At 41.6% G+C, this 22779-nt stretch overlaps 1 protein-coding gene across 1 annotated transcript in view; it reads right to left on the bottom strand.

Annotated features, from left to right (window-relative positions):
- Nucleotides 1-22779, bottom strand: part of THSD4 (thrombospondin type 1 domain containing 4) — a 584514-nt gene that overhangs the window by 295055 nt on the left and 266680 nt on the right. Inside the window, exon 7 of the mRNA XM_082618510.1 lies at nucleotides 16179-16315. Coding sequence (XP_082474636.1) covers nucleotides 16179-16315 — 137 coding nt within the window. The remainder of the gene's footprint in view (nucleotides 1-16178; nucleotides 16316-22779) is intronic.

Genomic DNA, 22779 nt, shown 5'->3' with positions numbered 1-22779 from the left:
TTAACCACGAGGCACTTGTGGTCTGGTGGGATAGGTTCTATGGCAGTGTAGCTCATCAGAAGGCACTGGAAGGAAGGGAGGTGGTCAGAGAAACGTCCCCGCAAGGAGACTCCTTAGTTGAGTATTCAGAATTAGCCTGGTAAAATTAACCTGCTAAAAGAAGGGGAAAGAGGGCTACAGCAGACACAGTTGTTTGCCAACCCAACAGGTGTTTTCCCTTCCTCCACGCTGACATGCCTTGGCTTTCATTCCAATGTCTTTCCGTCTCTCCCTCTCTCCCTCCCTCCCTCCCTTTCTCTCCCGTTTGTGACTTTGTTAAATCCCTTTGCTGGTGATTGGTTTAGGAGGGGCATGACACTCTCGGTTCTAATGAGACAGGAGGCAAATTCTGCTGTGAGGGTGTCTAGAAAAGCTTTATTCACTCTTCGAAGAAGAAGAAAGGATGGACTCTTCTTTCTTCTGCTGGACCTCATGTCTGCCCGTGATGCTTAGATGCATGGCAGATGTCCTGAAAATGAGGGAAGTAACCCTGAGGAGGCCACACAGAGTTTGGCAGAGTGGAAAGATGAAGGGAACCTTGTTCTCAGTGGCATCACCGACTAGCCATCTTAATCAAGCCTAGAACCACCAGGTACCCAGGTCTATGCTATGTGAGTTAATAGATCCTCTTAGTGTTTAAGTCTTTTGGACTGGATTTTTTGCTACCTGCAGCCAAAAACATCCTGCTACGAAGGCATTCTAGACAGAAGCAGCAGCGTGTACTAAAGAAATGAGAGATATGACAGAAGATGACCTGTTTTAAGATCTAGAAGTATTAGTATTACCCACGTCTAAGGTGAAAGAGTAGTGTGATGAAATGACACTGCACAATTAAGCAGAGACCTAAAGACCCTGAAAGAACTACTGAAATTTTTCAGCAGATGACACTGGTAATTCTGTATAAGGAGAGGCAATGCCAGAGACGGGAAGATCATGACAGTGGTTGCTTCACTTACCTACACCAGCGATGATGAAGACTTGAAGAAAGGGAGCAAAATACAGAAACTTACTGGGGCAGTTTTCTTGGGACCTGAATCACCACTGGACGTGGTGGGGGGAAGGAAAAAGGAATTGAGGATGACATTCATATTTCTGGCCTGGATAACTAGTTGGATGCTACTCATGGAGATACAGGAGAGAGCATCTATGATGGTAAGGTTATTTCCTTTGGGGGGAAAGATAAGAAACATTCCATTTTAATTATCCTGAGGTTTGAGGTCCTTGTTGGGCATCTAGGTGGAGCCATCCTGAATGTAGTTGCTAAAGGGGGTAAAGTAGGGACTCGTTTCCAAGACTGAACTCAGCCAAACTTCCCCCATGCTTCATGTTGTTATGTACAAGAAAAGCACAAAATCATAAAGAGCCCATGCACTTTCATGGGTAACATTTGAATCCTGTAACCTTGAAAAGAACTTTCTGAGGCTTTTAGTCCGAAAACTAAACCATCACTTCTTTCCAGTCAGCCAGAACAAGGATCCCGACCAATCCTTGAACCTCAGGCTTGGATATCCAGCTGCCTACTGGACAGCACCACTGAAATGACTGGGAGGATCATCTGAGAAAAGAGAGAACCCCCTGCTGATCAAGTGGAACATGGACACTGCAGGTCCTGCTGTAAATGTGATTGTGAGGTCAGGAGATACCCAGGTAAGACCCAGTGAAGAATGCATAGATCATATAATCCAGTATCTCTAAATGAACAGTGTTGAAAAATCTCATGGCTGGTTGAACAAAGTAAGTACCATGTGCTGACTCACTGTGCTAGTCAATGGAGGATTAAAGATGAGAAAGACAAGGTTGGTCGCTGGTTCAAGGTGTTTCTGGGCATCCATGGAGAGGCAGATGTGTAAGTCAAAAAGGCAACAGTGAATTACAGGTGTCTTGATAGAAGTCTATTTGGAGCACAACTGGGAGAGGCATCCATCCTCTCCTGGGACCAAGAGTAACAGTGTTATAGAGGTAATGACTCTTAAACTGAGTCTCGTCTGGTCTACGGCTATTTGCCATTTGTATAGGGAAGAAGAGACACTCCAGGCGGAAGAAGAGACACTCCAGGCAGAAGAAGGAGGGGCAAAGCATAAAACAGAGGCATGGCCTATTCAGAGAGACGTACCTGGTTTCGTATGGCTGGGGTAAGTGCTTTCTGAGTGGAGAGGTAGGCGGGGACTACATCATGGTGCATACTGAATGCCATGCTAGGAGTCTGGACTTTGTCTGTGGACAATAGGGGTGGGGATCATGGGCACAGAAGAAAGAGAGTAAATTTACTCTTATTTACATTTTAAAATCCCTCTGGCAGCAAAGTGAAAGCTCAACTTCCATGAAAGAAAACAAGAAAGAGGCAGGAAGACCAGTTCGGAGACCCCTGCAATGGTCCAAATGATTGAAGACCTGAAATGAAGCAATGGCTTCAAGAAGGCAAGAAAGGGGCAGACACAGGAGACTTCAAGGATGTAGAATGGACAGAACTTGGTGACCAAGTGGGGAGGCAAGAATGAGGAAGGCATCCAGCTGGTCTGGCTTGGGAAACCAGTAGAATGGAGGCGCCACTTGCCAAAATCAGAAACATGAACATGAACAAGGAGGGAGGGAAACATAATGAGTTCAGATTTGATCAAGTTGAACATTTCCAGGTGGAAATGCATTAATAGTGAATTAGTATGAGTCTGGAGCTCCAAAAAGAGGCCTAGCTACAGAGGACACATTGATTCTCTTGGTAAATTTCTGTCTTCTGACCAACAATTAAATTGGTAAGACTAGACAAGTTAGGAACGTCACTTGTGGTCACAGAAGAGGTGGTATCAGTCTAAGACACTTCAGATTGATTCAGTGCTTTAAACTCTCCATTTAAACTTTAGAATGGTGGATTTGCAATATCTTAGATGGAAAGTCTGCACTCAATTTAGACATCCGTTCTCCAGCACCAGTGCATCAGTTGGTCCATGCTCTGCCTGTGCATCTTTCTATGTGCCTGCCTGCCCACCCCCCTGCCCCGTTTACCAAACATTTAACAGGCATTCACACCATTTTTGATGTGGAAGGCAGTATACCACATGAAAAGGGCCACGCCATTGCTGGAAAATTCTATTTCTTAGGAATTTTAAAAAATTGTTGACTAAAGGTCTGTTATCTCAGAAAGTACTCTCAGCCTTAGGAGAGGCAGATTTTCAATTAAGAAAAAGCATCTGATCTTCTTCAAGCAACCCACGTAACAGAAGGGATGTGTGACAGTCTTTACTTCTAGGATTGGCCTCAGGCCCTTTCTTCTAAAAAATAAAATAGAAGCACTTGAAGAGGGACTTCCCTGGTGGCGCAGTGGTTGAGAATCTGCCTGCCAATGCAGGGGAAATGGGTTTGAGCCCTAGTCCGGGAAGATCCCACATGCTGCGGAGCAACTAAGCCCGTGCGCCACAATTACTGAACCTGCGCTCTAGAGCCCGTGAGCCACAACTACTAAGCCTGAGTGCCACAACTACTGGAGCCCACGCACTTAGAGCCCAAGCTCTGCAACAAGAGAGGCCACCGCAATGAGAGGCCCGCACACTGCAATGAAGAGTAGACCCCACTCGCCGCAACTGGGGAAAGCCTGCGCGCAGCAACGAAGACCCAACAACAGACCCAATGCAGCCAAAAATAAATAAATAAATTTATATTAAAAAAAAAAGCACTTGAGCGTTTGCTATGCGGTTTTCGTTTTGAAATGAGATTTGCCCATTCTGCTTTAATTCAGTACAGAGCTTAAAGATTCAAGCAATGTTTGCTGCAGAAGGGAATGGGATGGGATATAGCTTTGAACGTGGCACCTTTCACGCCTTTCAAAAGTACGGCACAAGGAATTTACCAGTGATCTGGGATGCCGCAGTTCTGCAAATGCCCAGCAGGGGGAGCCAGAAGTGAAAACGTACAGTTTTGTTGTTTGCTTGCTTCTGAAATGAACAAGCATTTTTAGGGGGTTGTTTCAACGCTTCCTCTTTGCAAAATTTAACGTTATTCCTCCTCATCCCCAATTCCGAAATATGTTGTGGCTTCCAAGCAACATTAAGTGTTTATATCTAGAAAGAGAGGAACCTGTTTTTCTCTTAATTACAGGTGGAACCCCAGTTGAGCAGAGCCAAGTCAGGTAGAGACTTGTGGGCAGAGGACAGCTTTTCCCTTTGGACACAAAAAGTATTTATGAGCAGCCAGAGCAGCCCAGGGAGGCCAGGTGAGGAAGGGGGAAACACACAGCAGATGGGTCCTGTCTCCCCCAAAAGAAATGCTTTGAATGCAAAAATGAAAACAGGGCAAATCTTTCATTTTTCCCTCCTCCATTTTGTATTTTGAAGGATTACAAACCTAAAGAAAAAGTTGCAAGAAGAGTTCCATTAACATCCACACGCCCTTCCCCTAGATTCAGTGACCAAGTTGCTACACTTGTGTTCTCCCTGTGTTCCGCTTCTCTCCTCTCCCTCTCCTGTTCATCAATTCCACCAAAATTTCTTTTTTTTATTGAAGTATAGTTGATTTACAATGTTGTGTTAATTTCTACTGCACAGCAAAGTGATTCAGTCATATATATATATATATATATATATATATATATATATATATATATTCTTTTTTATATTCTTTTCCATTATGGTGCATCGCAGGACACTGAATGCTATACAGTGTGCTATATAGTAGTACCTTGTTGCCCATCCTTTCCATACATAATAATTTGCATCTGTTAACCCCAAGCTCCCAATCCATCTCTCTCCCACCCACCCCGCCTTGCCAACCACAAGTCTGTTCTCTATGTCTGTGAGTCTGTTTCTGTTTCCTAAATAGGTTCATTTGTGTCATATTTTAGATTCCACATATGAATGATATCACATGGTATTTGTCTTTCTCTTTCTGATTTACTTCACTTAGCATGCTAATCTCTAAATCCATCCATGTTGCTACAAATTCCACGCTTCCCAAAAAGACATGTAATTTCAACACCGGACACTAGATGTCACTGTTAACCGGTTCTACACAACCACCCTTCATAAAGTAGTACCAGGGAAAAAGTCATCACCAAGAATTATTAAAGTCACATTTACGTGGTATTGTGCTACTTAATCTATAAAAACTGGAACACAGCAATAAGACAGACTTTCATTAACAATACTGCATGTTCTCTAGGCTCACTTTGAGGGGCTTAAAAAAAAAAGCCTATTTTTCCCCAAGTGAGAAATAATAATAAAATCATATCAGGCACCACTGGAAGACCAGGAATTGAAACCTCCCATTGCATGTGTGAGGTCTTTAGATTGGGCTTTTAGAAAGTGATTTGAAACCCAAAGCAAACAAAAATCTTTCACCCAGGAAAAGCTCATCATAGCTCTCATAAGGGAGACAAACATACTTTGAGGTTTTGTCAAGTACAGTTTTGAGAAAACAAGGCTGGTATCTGGAAACCAAAATTTGAATCCAAGGTCTTTTAACTCACATGATTATATTCAGTCCCTTGACAATCATGGGCCACTACTAATCTTCCTTCCTTAGTCCAATTTGAGTGATTTTGGCGGTAGGGCAAGAAAGAATCTTTTCTCCTGGCACCCTCTCAGGATTTGGTCAGGAGACCAGGTATTAATTGCTACAACTACTAGCATTATGCTGAAAATAAAACACAGGAAAAATAGTAAATTTCTAACCATCAGGAGATGAGTTGTTAAACTTTCAGAAATTGATAGGATCCATAAACATATTAAATAAAATTTGTAGAAGATATTCCTATTTATTGAATGACAGAAGACGGGACCCCAAGGGCTGAGTTGCTCTTAGGGACAGCATTTTTTCCCTGTCAAATCCAGTTTATTTTAAAAGCAAGTAGCTGCTAGAACTTTTATTCTATGCTTTTCAATGAATCTTAATAAATCTAATTCCTTTTTTTTTTTTTTTTTTTGCCATGGTTTTGCCATCTGGAGTACTTTTCATGATTGTAACTTCTGCTATTCCAGTACTAAAAGTCACGGAACATACGTTTTTCAATCAAGTAAAAATGTATTGTAAATATGAAGGCTTACTGAGGCCCCTAAATGCAGATGGCTTTTCCAAGTGATAAACAAATGTTTCCATTTGAAGGCCATAAGTGCATTAGCTCCAAGCAAACAGCAAACTTACCTTTCATAAGTTTAAATGCCAGTCCATTTTATTTCTCTTTCAAAGTGTACATTCTGGTATTCATTTATGAATAGACATAACAGACTAATGGAATATACCAGAAAGCCCAAAATACGTATCTACATATATACATGCATGCATGCATACATACATACGGTAATAAAGAGGGAACTCCAAAATAGTGGGGGAAAGATTTATTTAATCATGATAAAGGCATAACTGTGTAGCCATCTGAAACAAAGTAAAATTGAATCCATACCTCATATGATACACTAGAATAAATTCCAAATGGATTAATATGAAATGTAAAAATGTAAAAGCATACAGTTATAAATTACTGAAAGAAGACACAGAAGAAATTTTTTAACTTCAAAGTGTAGAAAGACTTTCCATGACACAAAATCTAGAATCAGACAAGAGAAAGTTACTAAATTCACCATTTAAAAAATGTAAAACTTCTGCCTGGCAAAAAAATAAATAAAACTGCATGAGCAAAGGCATAAGTCAAAAGGCTATTTGAAGAAAAAAGCCTTGTAATTTACATCATAAAAAATTCTTTCATGTATGAAAAGATCCTACAAATGAAGAGAATGATCAATAACCCAATAGAAAAACCGATCACAGGAGAGGAATATAAATGGTTCCCAGGTCAGGAGATCAAGGTGCAGTGCAGGGCTGGGACTGGAGTGGGACAGGTGAGGTGCCTAAGGGACAACATTTAAGGAGACCCTGAGAATTTCATTTTATTCAGCGCCTCCTTAAATTCTGCATCCAAGGCACCTCAGGCATCCTACTCCAAGCCCTGAAGGGATCTTAAACATATGAAAAGATGCACAACCTCACTCAAAATAGAAGCAAATGAAAACTACCCGAGATACAATTTTTCACTTCTCAGATTGGCAAAAATCCAAATGTTGGACAACACACTACCCTCAGACATTGCTGGTCCAAGGGTTAGTTGTTTCAACCACTCTGGGGAGCAATTTGCCACCCACTGGGCATTAAAATCACAAATACATATGGACTCTTGACTCACTTCTAAGACTTTATCCTACAGATACAGGCAAACATAAAATGAATCACTCACGGGAGTATTCATTGCAGCGCAGCTGGTAACGGTGAAAGATTGGATACGACCTGAACATGCATCACGGTTAAATAAATTACGGTTAGTTCATATAGTGCAGTACCATGCCACTGTCGAATGAAGGGGGCTGTGCTTTAGATATTAAAACGGAAAGTTCTCCAACATATGTTAAGTAAGAAAAGCAAGGTCCATGTGGTAGCCGAGGGGGAGGGGGGTGAGGGAGGGATGGATTGGGAGTTTGGGATTAGCAGATGCAAACTACTATATAGAGAAAGGATAAACAACAAGTCCTACTGTAGAGCACAGGGAATTATATTCATATCCTGTGATAAACCATAACGGATATAGCTAGTGGGAACCCGCGGTGTAGCACAGGGAGCTCAGCTCGGTGCTCTGTGATGACCTAGATGGGTGGGATGGGGGCGTGGGGTGGGAGGGAGGTCCAAGAGGGAGGGGATATATGTATACATATAGCTGGTTCACTTTGTTGTACAGCAGAAACTAACACAGCACTGTAAAGCAATTACACTCCAATTTAAAAAAGAATATATATATGTATAACCGAATCGCTCTGCTGTACAGTAGAAACTAACACAACACTGTAAATCAACCATACTTCAATAAAGTAACAAACAAATAAATAAATAAATAATTTTTAAAAGAAAAAAGAAAAGCAAGGTCCAGACCGTATTTGCCAAGAAGAAGGGAAAATAATATAATACGAATGGGCTGGTAAGTGCATGAAAGCATCTTCCTTAAAAAAGGAACTATCAGAGAGTGGTTACTTCCTGTTGGGGAATGGGAAACTGGGTGGATGGAGACAGGGAATCACATTTTTTGATACTGGAGTCATGTAATATATCATTATCTATTACAAATACAAAATAAGAAATGTGTTTCCGCTGGCACTGTTGCCCTCAAATATCTATTTCTACCTGATGCACCTCGGGATACTTTTCTGAAGCTTTTCTAACACAGTAGCGGTGCTACTCACTACTTGGTTTGACCTGACTTATAAAAAGATGCCCAAACCTGGTGTCAGGGTGGTGGGCTTTCAGACTCTACCAAGGTCATCGTCAGGCTAAGCAGCCTACTTGGTTTTTTGGTTTTTTGGGGTTTTTTTTGCGGTACGCGGGCCTCTCACTGTTGTGGCCTCTCTCGTTGCGGAGCACAGGCTCCGGACACGCAGGCTTAGCGGCCATGGCTCACGGGCCCAGCCGCTCCGCGGCATGTGGGATCTTCCCGGACCGGGGCACGAACCCGTGTCCCCTGCATCGGCAGGCGGACTCTCAACCACTGCGCCACCAGGGAAGCCCCGTTTTTTTTTTTTTTAAGTCTGATCCTCTGTCAATATCATCAGTTAAGAACATGAGCTGACTCAGCAAGAATGTGCACAGGGGCCAAAGGGAAAGGGGCGGGGGGGACTGCTTTCCTTGGCTTTGTTAGTCTGAACAGACACTGCCTTGGGGTTTCCATATGCAATACAGTTTTCTGCATCCCTAAAATTTTTATTACGTGCCTTGTGGAAAAGTATCTGCAGATGAGCTTATATACAATGAGCGCTGTATAACTCTGTAGCGTCTGTATCATAACAGGTCATACTCAGGCAGTGCTTCTAGCCTGTGTTTGGTTCAGGGCAGGAATAGAGATGGTCTGGGGCAAAGGTGGACTATTTGTCTGGCCCAGGGGACTTTGCTGAAGCTTCCTCTCATTTCTCAGTTACAAGTGCCTGTCAGCACTCCTGCCAATTTGGATAGAATAGCTCTTTAAGTCCCCTTTGGCGGAAGGCTGCCCCTTCCTTCAGAAGACCAGGGGAAAGGAACCCTAAAATTCTCTCTCTTCTGACACTGTGGTATAGGACAGACCACCAGGAAGGGCAGGTTGGAGGTTCCGGACATCCTACCCCAATCTTACCTAAGCAAACCCTCTCTCATCTGTTTTGACATTAGAGATCCTGGCTGACCCCCAAACCTGTTCTCGACCCATTATATCATCCAGTTTCCAGGGCAATCTTTCTCGGCTTAGAGAATGACCCAATGGAGGGCTTTCTACTGCTAAAGCCAGCATGCACCCAGGAAGATGTGTGAGTATCTTGGAGGAAAGAAGAATGGCACCATCAGGGGGAGACCAGACTCACCCAAGGGCAGAGAGCAGAAGAAAACGCAAAATGATCACCTTGGTATCTCTCAGCTCCTGAGTACCGCTTATGTACTGGGTCCTGCCTGGAGACCTGGCACACATTTTCTCCAGTCCCTGGACCTGCATGGCCGGTAGTGCAGCTCCACTTGTTCTCCCGACCCCTGCTCACCTCGGAGACCTTCCCCTGACACCCCATCTAACATGTGCTCTAACCACTGTTCACTATTTCAGTTCCCCATTAACTTCAAAGTGCTCATCAAAATTTGTCATTCTTTTGTTTGTTAACGGACTTTTTATTACTTTCTCCATTAAATTAAGCTCAATGTGGGTAGGAACCTTGTTAATCTCTCCCATTTTTTTATCTCCAATGCCTAGCCCAGTGTATGGCTGGGAGCAGTTAAGACTATTTGTTGAGTTAATTATGTGTATTGCTTGGGTTATTGATTAATGATTAGTTAATAATTCATAAGTACATATTAAGAAATCCAAACTGAGTTTTGTTAGGTAGTGGTCCCAATGCTTGAAAATGAGAAAAAGCATAGATCATGGAAAAGAAGTACATAGAATCAGGCAAATTTCATCAAGTTCACTTTAGGTTTCTGTTTAAGATTTCAAGAGGCCCTGAGAACGATCAGGCAGGGCTTGGGCTCTAAAATTTTAATGCTTGGTTAATCCTATTCTTGATCATTTTTAGGAAAAGGGGTTAGGAAAGCCAATTTCTAACTTGTTCTTCGGTTCGTTCATTTACACATTTTTAAAACTGATTCAATTTATTGAATAATCTTAATAGCTTAAACACTGAGGATCCAAATATGTATAACACTCCCTCTGCTTTAGGAGCTCAGACACATGTCCAAATAACTGTAACATAACATGATAAGCATTTTAATACAAGCAGAAAGTACTTTTAGAACACGGTTTGCTTGGGGTGGGGATGGAACAGGGAGCCCACCAAGTGTCACATAAGCTCAGAATTCAAGCAAAGTAAAAGCTCTCCACCCTATTTCAAGGCTTGACTCATGCACATGTCTGGCACAGACAAGAACACTTTACTCAAAGCAATGATTCTCTTGGTTTCATTCAAGTAACAACAGAACTCTGAGCAAAGCCCACACAATAAAGCCAGTAACCAAAAGAGAAAAAAAAAGCAACTTAGGGCAAATGGGCAGAGAAATGAACAGGGCTGTTTGGTTCAGGAGAGCACAAGAGCAGTTTATAGAGGATGGAGGAAATCTGGCGCCTGAACTCACAGGCGCACATAGATGCACACGCCCATCAGGTCACCCTTCCCAGTCACGGCAACATGCTGGTCCAGAGCTTATCTCTGAACATGTGGAAAGAATTACCTTGCTTTAATTTACTGAATAGATACGAAAATGTCTGCTGATGTGTCCTGGTCGAAGCTGAGCGGTGACCCAGCTGGGAGAGGAGGTATGAAAGCCCCCGTCGAGCGGGGAGGGGTGCGGATGGTGGGCCCCGCATGGAAGGTGCTGGCTGACCAGGGATGAAGAGGGCAGGTGGGTGGCAGAAGGGGGTCTTTTCCCTCAACAGAAGGCACCATGGGAGACTGCGCTCTCACCCTTGCTTAGCTTCTTCCTGTCATTAGCTCGGTCCGGACTCAAGAAATTCAGTGTGAATAAAATTAAAAACAAGACAGGAGCCTGGGGAGGTGCCAGGAATTCTCCCTGACCTTCAAAGCCTTGGGTTCTGGGGATTTAGCCAAGGGGGCTTCATGTCCTTGTGTTATCAGCCCTCAACTACCCGTCCCAGCCAAAAGAGAAAGCTCTGTGTTGGATTCAAGACTAATTTCATTTGCTGAAATCCAACAGACTGAGTCACCAAGTACCTCAATTCATTTACACATTTATTTTAAGTACCTATTCAAAAGCAAAGTGCCTGGAATTGCTCCTGGCCTGGATGGGTGGTAGGCAGTGGTGATGGGAACAAATAATCACAAGAAGTGGGAACAGAAGAACAGAAACAGTGCTCAATGGGGTCAGCCAGTGGCTTTTGAGCCGAGTCCACTGGGTGGCCCAAGAGTGGACGTGGAACGGCTCTCCAGGCTGCCAGACAGTGCGTTCATTCTTGTGGAGGCACAACCCTGCAGGCCCCCTGGCTCAGGGAGCAGCACATCCCAGCCCAGCCAGCACCAGGGCCCCAGGAGGCCTGGCAGGAGACAGACGATGAAGGGCCTGGACTTTATTCCACAGGCAATGGGGAGCCACAGGTGGAGTTTAAGCAAAAGAGAGGCATATCCTAATGTGTGTTTTAGAAAGACAGTTTGTTTTGGAAAGACGCAGTGAGGAAAATAAAATCAGAATAGGGGAGACACCTAAAGCACAAGAGTTTCCGCCTATCACATTTAAATTACTCTTTCTGTTCTGATTAACAATTCACCCTAAAAAGCCAATATTAACAATTCACCCTAAAAAGCCAATATTATCCAACTCATTTTGTCTTCATAACAGTTCTCTGTAAAATGGAGACTAATAATGCATATTGACTGAGTTATTGTGAAGATAAATGGCTTAAGGCATCCTTCTGTATGAACAGCACACATCACAGTGTCTGGCACAGGGTAAACACTCAGAAGCAACTCCTTGCTGTGTGCATTAGCTTCAACACCTTCCTGCATGGAGGTTTTGCATCAGCCTATTATTTCAAGGCACTTACTCAGGGACTGTTTCTCCACCATCAGGGATTTTTTTCTGGTGGGAGGGAGGGTAGGTCTTAGAGTGAGTCTGACTCTTTCAGGATCATTCAAGTTTGAAAGCCTGAGGTTTCTGAAAGGCTGGTCTCCAGGGAGCTAAGGTTGTTTTTTGTGCTTTTTTTTTGTTTTGTTTTTATCCAAGGGACCCTGTTCTTTCAAATGGCTGCTATACCTTTGAAGGCAAAGTTCCATCTATTTGCATTAAGTTGTCAGCAAAAATAATATGTACATGATCAAACTATGAAAATCCAGAATTTTGCAGAGCTTGAAACTGAGATCAAGGAAAAAAAGCCTCATAGCACACTTAATGTGATGCTTAATGATAGAAATGGTTACTGTGCTCTCTGTTCATTAGACATAAATGCTATTCCATTCCCATCAATGACAATCATGACTGGGTAGGGCAGAGACTTCTCTGAAGACGGGCCAGATGTTCCTATCTGACGTCTAGAGGGATGAGTTTAAGGTGAGGAAGGCCGAATCTCTGTGGGCTTCAGATACACCCTCTTGATTTAGGACAAGTCAGGGCTAGAGTTCTTTCCCTTCAAAGCCTGGCTATCGATATGCAGTCCTTAGTCTGAGGCCAACATTTAAGATCCTTCATTCCCTGTCAAAAAAGGAAGTGTTGGGGCTTCCTTGGTGGCGCAGTGGTTGGGAGTCCGCCTGCCGATGCAGGGGACGTGGGTTCATGCCCCGGTCCAGGAGGATCCCACATGCCGCGGAGCGGCTGGGCCCGTGAGCCATGGCCACTGGGCCTGCGTGTCCGGAGCCTGTGCTCCGCGACGGGAGAGGCCACAACAGTGAGAGGCCCGCGTACCAAAAAAAAAAAAAAAAAAAAGAAAGGAAGTGTTACCCAGTTCTGAGGGACTGGCGAGGAATTCCCATGTTCTCCAGCCCCGAGCTCAAGGGTTTCTGCATTCTTACAGCCTCTCTTCCAACTCTTGGATCTAAAACCCCAGTGGAGCTCCAGCAACAGGGTAAACACAGGCTGTCCAGGGAGCGCTCTGCCAGGAGCTGGAACAGAGCATTCCAGCTTGCTCTGGGTGGGCCTGGGGTGCCTTGGAAGTGGCTTGGTGTCAGGAGGACGCCCTTCTCCCTCAGCTACTCTTGCGTAGGTTTAGCTCGTATTCTTATTTAATGCTTGTCACTTTTCATTAACTTTTGTGGCAGGCCCGGGTTTGCTTTCAACTCTCTGTGTCCAGCAGAGTTTTTCTGGAGCTATTTCAGATGTAGACGCTCCTGTCAGAGAGTGACAGCTCTCTCAGCCACAGGTCAGCGAGGCAGAGATAGCAACTTGCATTCTGGGCTTCCGATCAAATATTCAGAAAAGGGCACTTTACCCTTTGAAAGTTGCAAACTAAACAGAACTTCAGCCTGGGAAGCAAATGTACTTCTGATTATTTAAACTGAAGTTCTAAAGAGGAGGTGACAGTCAGTGGTTCCAACAACATCAGTGAGTGAATTTCAGGCAAACAGCACAGAGAACAACTACGAAGTAATATCAAAGTTGTCCTTGTAACATCAAATTCCTATTCATCTACTCACATCCTGGGGAATGTCTGTCTCAGTCTTTCAGCAATTATCATCTTCAAACTGTGTTGTCTACACCACTGGTTTTCATCAATTAGTAAGAATCCATACCCATGTCCTTATAAGTGTTTGTTTTCCTTTCATATCATCAGCTTAGAGGCACTTAATGCAACACTAAGAAAACAAGCTCCCCCAGTGGAAAGAGACCACATTTCCTCTTCCTTCCAACACATCTCACTACTGTATATTTACACTTCTGGTTCTTTGTGAACTATATTTTAATCACTGTGTCTCTTAAGATTTTGCTATTCAAAGTATGATCTATGGACCAGCAGTATAAGCATCACAAGGGAGCCTGATGGAAAAACAGACTACTCAACTCTACTCCAAAATAAAATAAAAAGTTAAAAAAAAAAGAGTCCTCCATATCCTTGCCAATACTTGTCATTGTCAGACCTTTACATTTTGGGCAATATGGTGAGTTTCCCTGATTACATGTGAGGTGTAGCACCTTTTCCCATGTGCCTACTGAGCATTTGAAACGTGGCTAGTCTGAGTTGCACTGAAAGAAGTGAATAAAATACACACCAGATTTTGAAGAATTAATATGAAAAAGAATGTAAAAATGTGTCACTAATAATTTTTATATTGATTACATGTTGAAATGATAATAATTTGGATATACTAGGTCAAATAAGATACAGTATTAACGTTTAAAAAAATAGACTACTCAGGCCCTTCCCTAGACCTACCAATGTAGAATCTGCCATCCACCTGTGATTCACACTACAGTGTAAGAACACTGCCTCAAAAGGTAATGTGAATCTCACAAATCTACAATCTGCAAAAAAAAAAAGCAAATACTTTCGCATAGAAAATTCATACACAACAGGACATATGTGGGCATAAGCAAACATAATACTAAGAAAAGCCAGCATGCTTTACTAAGTGCCAGACCTGTTATGAGGACCTTATGTGTATTGGCTCGTGACTCCTCACTACAACGCAGGAAGTAGGTACCATCCTCCTCCTGTTGTAAATGATGTACAGGCACAGAGAGCTTACAGAACTTGTACAAGGTCACACAGTCAATCATGGAAGAGGTAGGATTTGAACCCAAGCAGTCTGACTTCAGAGGGCATGTTTTTAACCACTAAACTACACCACCTCCCAGCAGTGTGCACCTGTATTCAGGAAATAGAACAGCTGATTCAGGATCTGAAAGAAAAACCTAGGCTGCTATAAGGTGCATTATTTCAGGTTCAGTAGCATTTAGAAGCAGGGACTAGTTGAGCCGGAAACCACAAAACACTAACGGAACTCCTTTGGGTATTATCTGAGGACAGTAAGGATAGAGGGGATGCGTGAAACCCAGTTTTTTCCAAACAAGAAGAAATTGGAGGCTAGATAGGTCCCAGCCTTCAGCGTGCTTCCCATCATACTCCCTACCTCTTTTGTACTGCATCAATGCTCTGGGGGTTTCTTGCTCATCCGAAGACAACCTCACATGCATCAGATATCAAATGACCACTTTTTCCTTCCTTTATTCACAATCCGAGAATATCCATACTGCTTTGATAAATTATTTTGTATCCTATTTAAAACCTCATTAAGAAAAAGGCTGGAAGGGGAAGGGGGGATGCGTATAAATTATACTCAAATAGCTCTAATACTAAACACAGTGGCAATTTACGTTCAAAGTAGAACAGGAACTTTCAGACATGATAGCCAAAGAGCTCTTCCTTTGATGAAACTCAGTCCTGCCAGCAACTGTTAATTAAGATAGAATCTTAGTCTGGGCTCCAAAGAGTCATTTACCTGCTAGAGTCAGACCTCCACTCTTACATTTATAGATGAAAGGAGGGTCGACATCCAGGCTCCAATTAATGTGGCTGTGGAATTGGTGCCATCTCCTTTGGGGCACCTATTTTTAACCACATGGTGCTTTCTGTCAAAGGGTAGCATCCCACAGGGATTCTCTACAGACCAGAATGTTTGCAGAATGCAGGGCAGGGAGTTCCTGGAACAGACTTCAGAAATACAAGGAGGCTAAAAACTTCCTGTTGAAAGTACAACTTCAGCTATAAAGACACCAGACAACTTTCATTTGGAAGCTGGCCCCAGCTGGTGGGAGGCAAGATAAAATACGCCATGCCCTTAAAATGCCACCCTGATGACTTCAACTGCTTCTTGACTGATCCAGCAGTGCCCTTTTCATAACCTCCACTGCAGAGGGAAGGAAGAAGCTTTGGATCCAACAAGGAAAGATCGCTGAGTTTCTTACGACGCATGTGATATAAATGTGCATAAGTCACTTAATAACTGAAATGCCAGAGTGAGACTTGGCAACTCTCAAAGATCGAAAACACGGAGCAAAACAAGCTGCCCTGTCTTACGCACTTCTCCCAGAGCTTATGGTTTGGAGTGGAGGGGACCAAAAGTTGTGGGGAGGAAGCACGCCACAGCCTGGCAAACAGTGCAGTCGGCAGGCACAGATCAAACACCCGAGACCCACTCCAGATACGCCAGTCCAGGGGCACTTACCTTGCACTGCCCAGATACGCAGATGGCCGTGCCGTTCTGGTCACAGGGGGTACCATCAATGACCTTCTCAGCCTGTCGTACATAGAAGCGGTAGCCCATTGCCTGGCAGTTCAGCTCACACTTCCGATTGCCCTTGGCTACCGAAAAAGAAAAGCACAACCCAAAAATCAATAAGCATCTTTTTTTGCCTATATTTTTTATTGAGATAAAATTCACATAACATAAAATTAACCATTTTAACCAAAGTGTGCATTTCAGTGGTTTTTAGCATATTCACAGTGTTGTACAACCATCCCCGTGAACTAATTCCAGAACATTTCTATCACCCCAAAAAGGAAACACTGGACCTGTTAGCTGTCACTCCCAATTCTCTCCTCCCTTCAAGACCTTGGCAACCACCAAATCTATTTTTTGTCTCTATGGATTTGCCTATTCTGGACATCTCATAGTCACACACCTTTTAAAATGAGTGAAAGTTATTAGATCTCTCTCTATTTGATGGTAGAGAGAAGGGGTTGTATCTTGATCTACAGGCACATAGTAGAGATTCGATGCTGAGTGAATACTGTAAAGGAATTCTTAAAGAATCTCACAATGCAAATAATAGACTCCACTTTTAGACATCCTCCCATGCTTTAACATAGTCAAAATTATATCGTATAAATCAGCAATCACAGTGAGCACACAATGTTTATGTTCTACTTTTTATTATTTAAAATCTATACAATTATATCATTTTATGTTCTTTTAAATGGCTGAATTTCCTGTAATAATTCCTCCATTACCAGATATTTAAGTGGTTTCCCTATCACCTTAGTGTGGAGTCCAAAGTCCTCAGCAAGGGATAAAACATCTTTCAGGAGCTGTACCTTGCCTACGTTTATAGTTTCATTTCCTCCTGTTCCTCCTAAAATCTGCATTCTATCCCCAACTAAGCACTTCCTCTGTCCAGCCATTGTTTCACTGCTCCTCTGGCTAGCACCTGTTTCTACTTTGCTTTACTTCCCAGGTCACCCCCTCTGGGAAGCCCTCCACAGATCCTGATCTACTCTATACGTCCATCCATCGCAGGCTGACCCAGCCTCCTCTACTATAAGGTTAAACAAACTTCATTTGAAGCATGGCTTTGAGGGACCACAGAGATGTGTCTATCTTATTCACTTTTATATCCCCAACACTCAGTAGAGAGCTGGGCACATAGCAAATGCTCAATAAATCCCTGAGGAATAAAAGGAGGGATAGATAAATGAATATTGGCCTTTGGGGTTTTTTTGTTTTGTTTTTGTTTTTGCCTTTCTCTCCTCTCTCCCCACTAGATAGATTCCCCTACCTCGGGGTGTTTCTTTATATTTTTGTTAATTCACAAAAAGTACTTCACCAGCCCAAAGTCTGGTGCTCAATAAATGCTACATTAATTACTGCTACAACTAATATTTTCAGAGCAATCTAGTTGCCTCCAAAATAAGAATGAGAAAAATGTTCAGGTGAGATATATTTCCATATCCAAGGGAGAAAGACATGCCAAGTACACACTGATTTTGTTTAACTGCTTTTGGAGACAAGACTAATGCTATGTTCAGCCATAAACAGCATGTTCCAGGGTCATGCCTTTGTCTGAAAATCTGATTACTGCATTGGATAATACTAACTTTTTCCTACACAACACAATACATCATACTTTCCCCAGCGTGGCTGCCTGACTGTCATAGCAACGAACTTCCTTCTACTCCAAAGCCATTGAAAACCGCTAACAGGAAATCACAGGCAACCTCTGGGACCACATGGTTGAGGGAAGATTGAATCTTCTGTGTACTCTGAGCTCTACTGGAGAAGTCAGGAGACTTGATTTCCTACGCTGGCTGCCCAAAAGATATGAGGTGATCTTGGAAAAGTCAAAGGTTACCAGAGACGAAGCACCTTTGGGAATGTCTGAAACCAAACTGGCATTTTATGGATTAAACACACACACACACACACACACACACACACACACACACACACACACTCCACACACACACACCAGGCCTAAGAAAGGAAGTGACAAGTTAGAGGGAAAACTAGTCTCCTACAACCTGCTTTCTCATGTCATCTATGTATCCAGACCCCGTTTCCTCTCTCCCAGCTCCTTACTTTGGGAAGTAATAGCAGGAACTATCCAGGTGCATTGCATTTTGTAATGAAAGTGTCTGAAAGGCAGCCTCACAGAGGGCAAGTGTCTTGAGTTCTCACTTCTCTGGGCTTCCTCCCAATTACCTCTCTCCTTTGGAATACTTTCTTTGGCAGCCGCAGCTTTAACCCTCAATATTTGCAATCATACTATGGAAGAACATTCTGAGAACAAAAAAAAGATGGCTAAACATGAGACAATGACAGCAAATGGCTACATGAAAATAACCCAGAGGAATGGCCTTAGGTCTGGGTTTCTCCTACCTGTGGCCCAAACCAGCTACTAGGTCTGCCCCTCTGCCTATGTGGCTTAGGCAGTGTCCCTGCCTTCTCAGACTTGCAACAAGAAAAAGGGGGATCCTAGGAGGTAACTGAAACCTGGGGACAAGTGACTACCTGACAAAATTGCCCAGAATCCTGCTGCCTTAGCAATATTGCATGTAGAGCATCTCATAAAATTACATTAGCCCTGACTTCTCCAGACCCTGCTCATACTCCTCAACCACTTTAAAATGCCACATAAAAATACATCTGCAGGGCTACAGTTTAATGTTTTTTCATGGATGGTCACTTCACTCCTTTCTTCTCCCCTTGAATAGAATTACAATTCTGATGTCAAGAGCCTCTTCTCTAAGCAGATTTTGTTATGGTTTCCTCCTTGCAGAGAGAGGAGACAAAACAGGAGAGCACAAGATAGAACAACAGGATAAGAGCAAGGGGGCACATCCTTCTCCTCCGTGCTTATCTCCCTCTTACTGCTCTCCCTCTCTGCTCTCATCTGCTTCCTAAAAGTCCTCCCCAACCCCACAGGGAATACCTTTACATTCCACGCACCACAGAGGTAGTGACTCTCAGTGTGGTCCCAGGACCAGAAGCATCAGCATCACCTGGGAACTTGCTGAAAATGCAAATTCTTGGGCCTCACTTCCAACTCCTAAAGCAGAAACCCTGGGGATGGAGCCTGGAAACCTGTATTTTGACAGGCCCTCTGGGTGATTCTAGTGCATGGTCAAGTTTGGGAACAACTGCTCTATGAAAAATCAAGTAGTGAATAGACCTGGAAGCAGCTGATTATTCTTACATTGAATCAAAGATGTTCAAATTCCATGCCTAAATTTAAAAGTTAATACAAGCACTATTTTTAATTTAGGATATTGCCTGGATCCCTGATAGTAAAACAGCCCTCTGATCATTTTTTAAAATTCTGGAGAATATACAAGAAAATTCAGGTTGCTTAGAATAAAGTGACTAACAGCTAAAGGGTTTACCCTCAAATACAGGTTAAATGTTTAAATCACTCATTGAACTCTTTAATTGGAAAATCCATTGATCTAAGAGTGAAGACATTTTTAAGTGATAAAGGGCAAAGAATATAGAAAAAGAGCTAACAGTTATAAAATTTTGGAAGGTGGGAAGCAGAAGGATCCATGGAAATGACTTAGCAGACAGACCCAAGCAAATGGATCTTAAGCAGGAATTGAAGCAATGAAGCTACCGAGTATTGTACCATCTCCAGAAGGCAACTTTGGAAATAGGGGAGAAAGCAGGCCTAAAAACAGAAAAATTATCTATAAGCATATTTAAGAATTAGTCAGAGGTTCTACTTTCCAGAATGGTTAGCTAAAAGCCTTTGAAAATCAGCTCCTTCATAAAAGCAATGAGAACATTGGAAAAAGCTGGAGTGGCTTATACTAATATCAGACCAAACAGACTTTCAGACAAACATTTTTACCAAAGAAAAATAAGAGCATTTTACAATGATAAAATCCATCAGGAAGACAAACAATGAAGCCCCAAAATACATGAGGCAAAAACTGACAGAATTGAAAGGAGAAACAGACAATTCAACAATAATAGTTTGAAACGTTGATACTCCACTTTCAGTAATGGATAGAACAACTAGAGCCAGTAGATATCTATAGAACCTTCCACCCAAGAAGAGCAGAATACACATTCCTCTCAGGTACACATGAAACATTCTCCAGAAGGGAACAAATGTTAGATCACAAAACAAGCTTTAATAAATTTAAGAGGAGTGAAATCATACAAACCATGCTTACTGATCACAATGGAATGAAATTAGGCATCAATAGCAGAAAGAAATTTAGGAATTTCAAAAATATCTGGAAATTAAACAACATACTTCTAAATAACTGATTAAGAAAAAAAACTCAGGGAAAATTAGAAAAAACTTTGAGATTAATAAAAATTAAAACACATCATACCAAAACTTATGCGATGCAGTTATAGTTGTGCTTAGAGGGAAATTTATAGCTATAAACACCTATGTTAAAAAAGATCTCAAATCAATAACTTAATCTCCCACCTTAAGTACTGAAAAAAGAAGAACAAACTGAACTCAAAGCCAACAGGAAGAAGGAACCTAGATTGGAAATAAATTAAACACAGAAGGGAGAGACAACAGAGAAAATCAATGAAACTGAAGTTGGCTTTTTTTAAAGGGAGAAAATTGACAAACTTTAGACAGACTAACCAAGAATAAAAAAGAGAAGACTCAAAATACTAAAATTAGGAACAGAGAGGCGACATTACTACTGATTTTAGAGAAACAAAAAACAAACAAAAAACAAAACAATCTTCTAGCCAGGGCAAAATAGACAAGAAAAAGAAAAGGCATCCAGATTGAAAAGAAAGAAGATCTATCTGTATTCACAGATGACATGACCTTGTGTACAGAAAAAATTTTAAGTGCACCAATAAACAAGTTCATCAAAGTTACAGGATATAAGATCAATATGCAAAAATCAATTATATTTCTATACACTATCAATAAAACAACCTTAAAATAATAGCATTATTTTTTATTGTAAAAATAGCATTTACAATAGCATCAAAAAGAAGAAAACACTTAGGAACAAATTTAACAAAAGAAGTGTAAGACTTACACATTGAAAAATACAAAACACTGTTGAAAGAAATTAAGGAAGATCTAAATAAATGGAAAGAAATTCCATGTTCATGGATCGAAAGACAATATTGTTAAGATGGCAATACTCCCCAAAATTGATCTACAGATTCAGTGCAATCCTAATCAAAATATCAGCTGCCTTTTTTGCAGAAATTGACAAGCTGATCCTAAAATTTATATGAAAATACAAGGAACCAAGAATAGCCAAAATAACCTTGAAAAAGAAAAACAAAGTTGGAGGACTCATACTTCCTGATTTTGAAACTTACTACAAAACTACAGTAATGAAGACAGTGTGATATTATCACAGGCTAGATCATAGATCAATGGAAGAGACCTGAGAGTCCAGAAATAAGCCCTTATATTTATGGTCAATTGATTTTTGACAAGGGTGCCAAGATAATTCAATGAGGAAAGAATAGTCTTTGCAACAAATGGTGTTGGGACAACTTTGCATATCTACATGCAAAAGAATGAAGCTGGACCCCTATCTCACACCATATATAACAATTAACTCAAAATGGATCATCAACCTAAATGTAAAAGCTAAAACTATAAAATTTCTAGAAGGAAGCATAGTCACAAATCTTCATGATTTTGGATTAACAATGGTTTCTTAGATGATATGATATCAAAGGGACAAGTGACAAAGAAAAAACAAGATAAATTGGACTTTATCACAGAAGTCTATTGAGAAAATGAAATGGCAACCCATTGAATGAGACAAAATTTTGCACATCATATACCAGATAAGGGACTTGTATCCAGAATCTATGAAGAACTTTTATAACTAAAAGATAAAAAGAGATTCCAATTAAAAATGGACAAAGGACTTAAACAGACATTTCTCTGAGGAAGATATACAAATGGCTAATAAGCACATGAAAAGATGCTCAATATCATTAGTCATTAGGGAAATACAAATTGAAACCACAATGAGATATCACTTCACACACAGGATGGCCCAAAAAAAAAAAAAAAAAAAAAAAAGACAATAAGAAGCACTGGCAAGGATGTAGGGAGATCCGAACCCTCTCACAATGCTGATAGGATTGTAAAATGGAACAGCTTCCTTGGAATACATTTGGCAGTTCCTCAGAATGTTAAATGTAGAGTTACCATACGAGCCAGCAATTCCACTTCTAGGAATATACCAATGAGAAATGAAAACATACATCTTCACAAAAACTTGTATATGAAAATTCATAGCAGCATTATTCATAATAGCTAAAAAGTAGAAACAATCCAAGTGTCCAAGTGATGAATGGATAAACATAATGTGGTATATCCATACAGGAAATATTACGTGACAAAAGAAAGGAATGAAGCACTGATATATGCTACAACATGGATGCACCTTGAAAACACTACGCTAAGAGAAAAAAGCCAATCACAAAAAGTCACATATTGTATAATTACATTTATATCAAATATTCAGAATAGGCAAACATATAGAGGTAGAAAGTAGATTAGTGGTTGCCAGGGGCTGGAGGGAGGCGAGAATGT

Source organism: Mesoplodon mirus (genome assembly GCF_964341445.2).
Source record: "Mesoplodon mirus genome assembly, chromosome: 4".
Lineage (NCBI taxonomy): Eukaryota > Metazoa > Chordata > Mammalia > Artiodactyla > Ziphiidae > Mesoplodon > Mesoplodon mirus.
The sequence above is the reverse complement of the archived record's forward strand: the minus strand, read 5'-3'. Positions and strand labels throughout refer to the sequence as shown.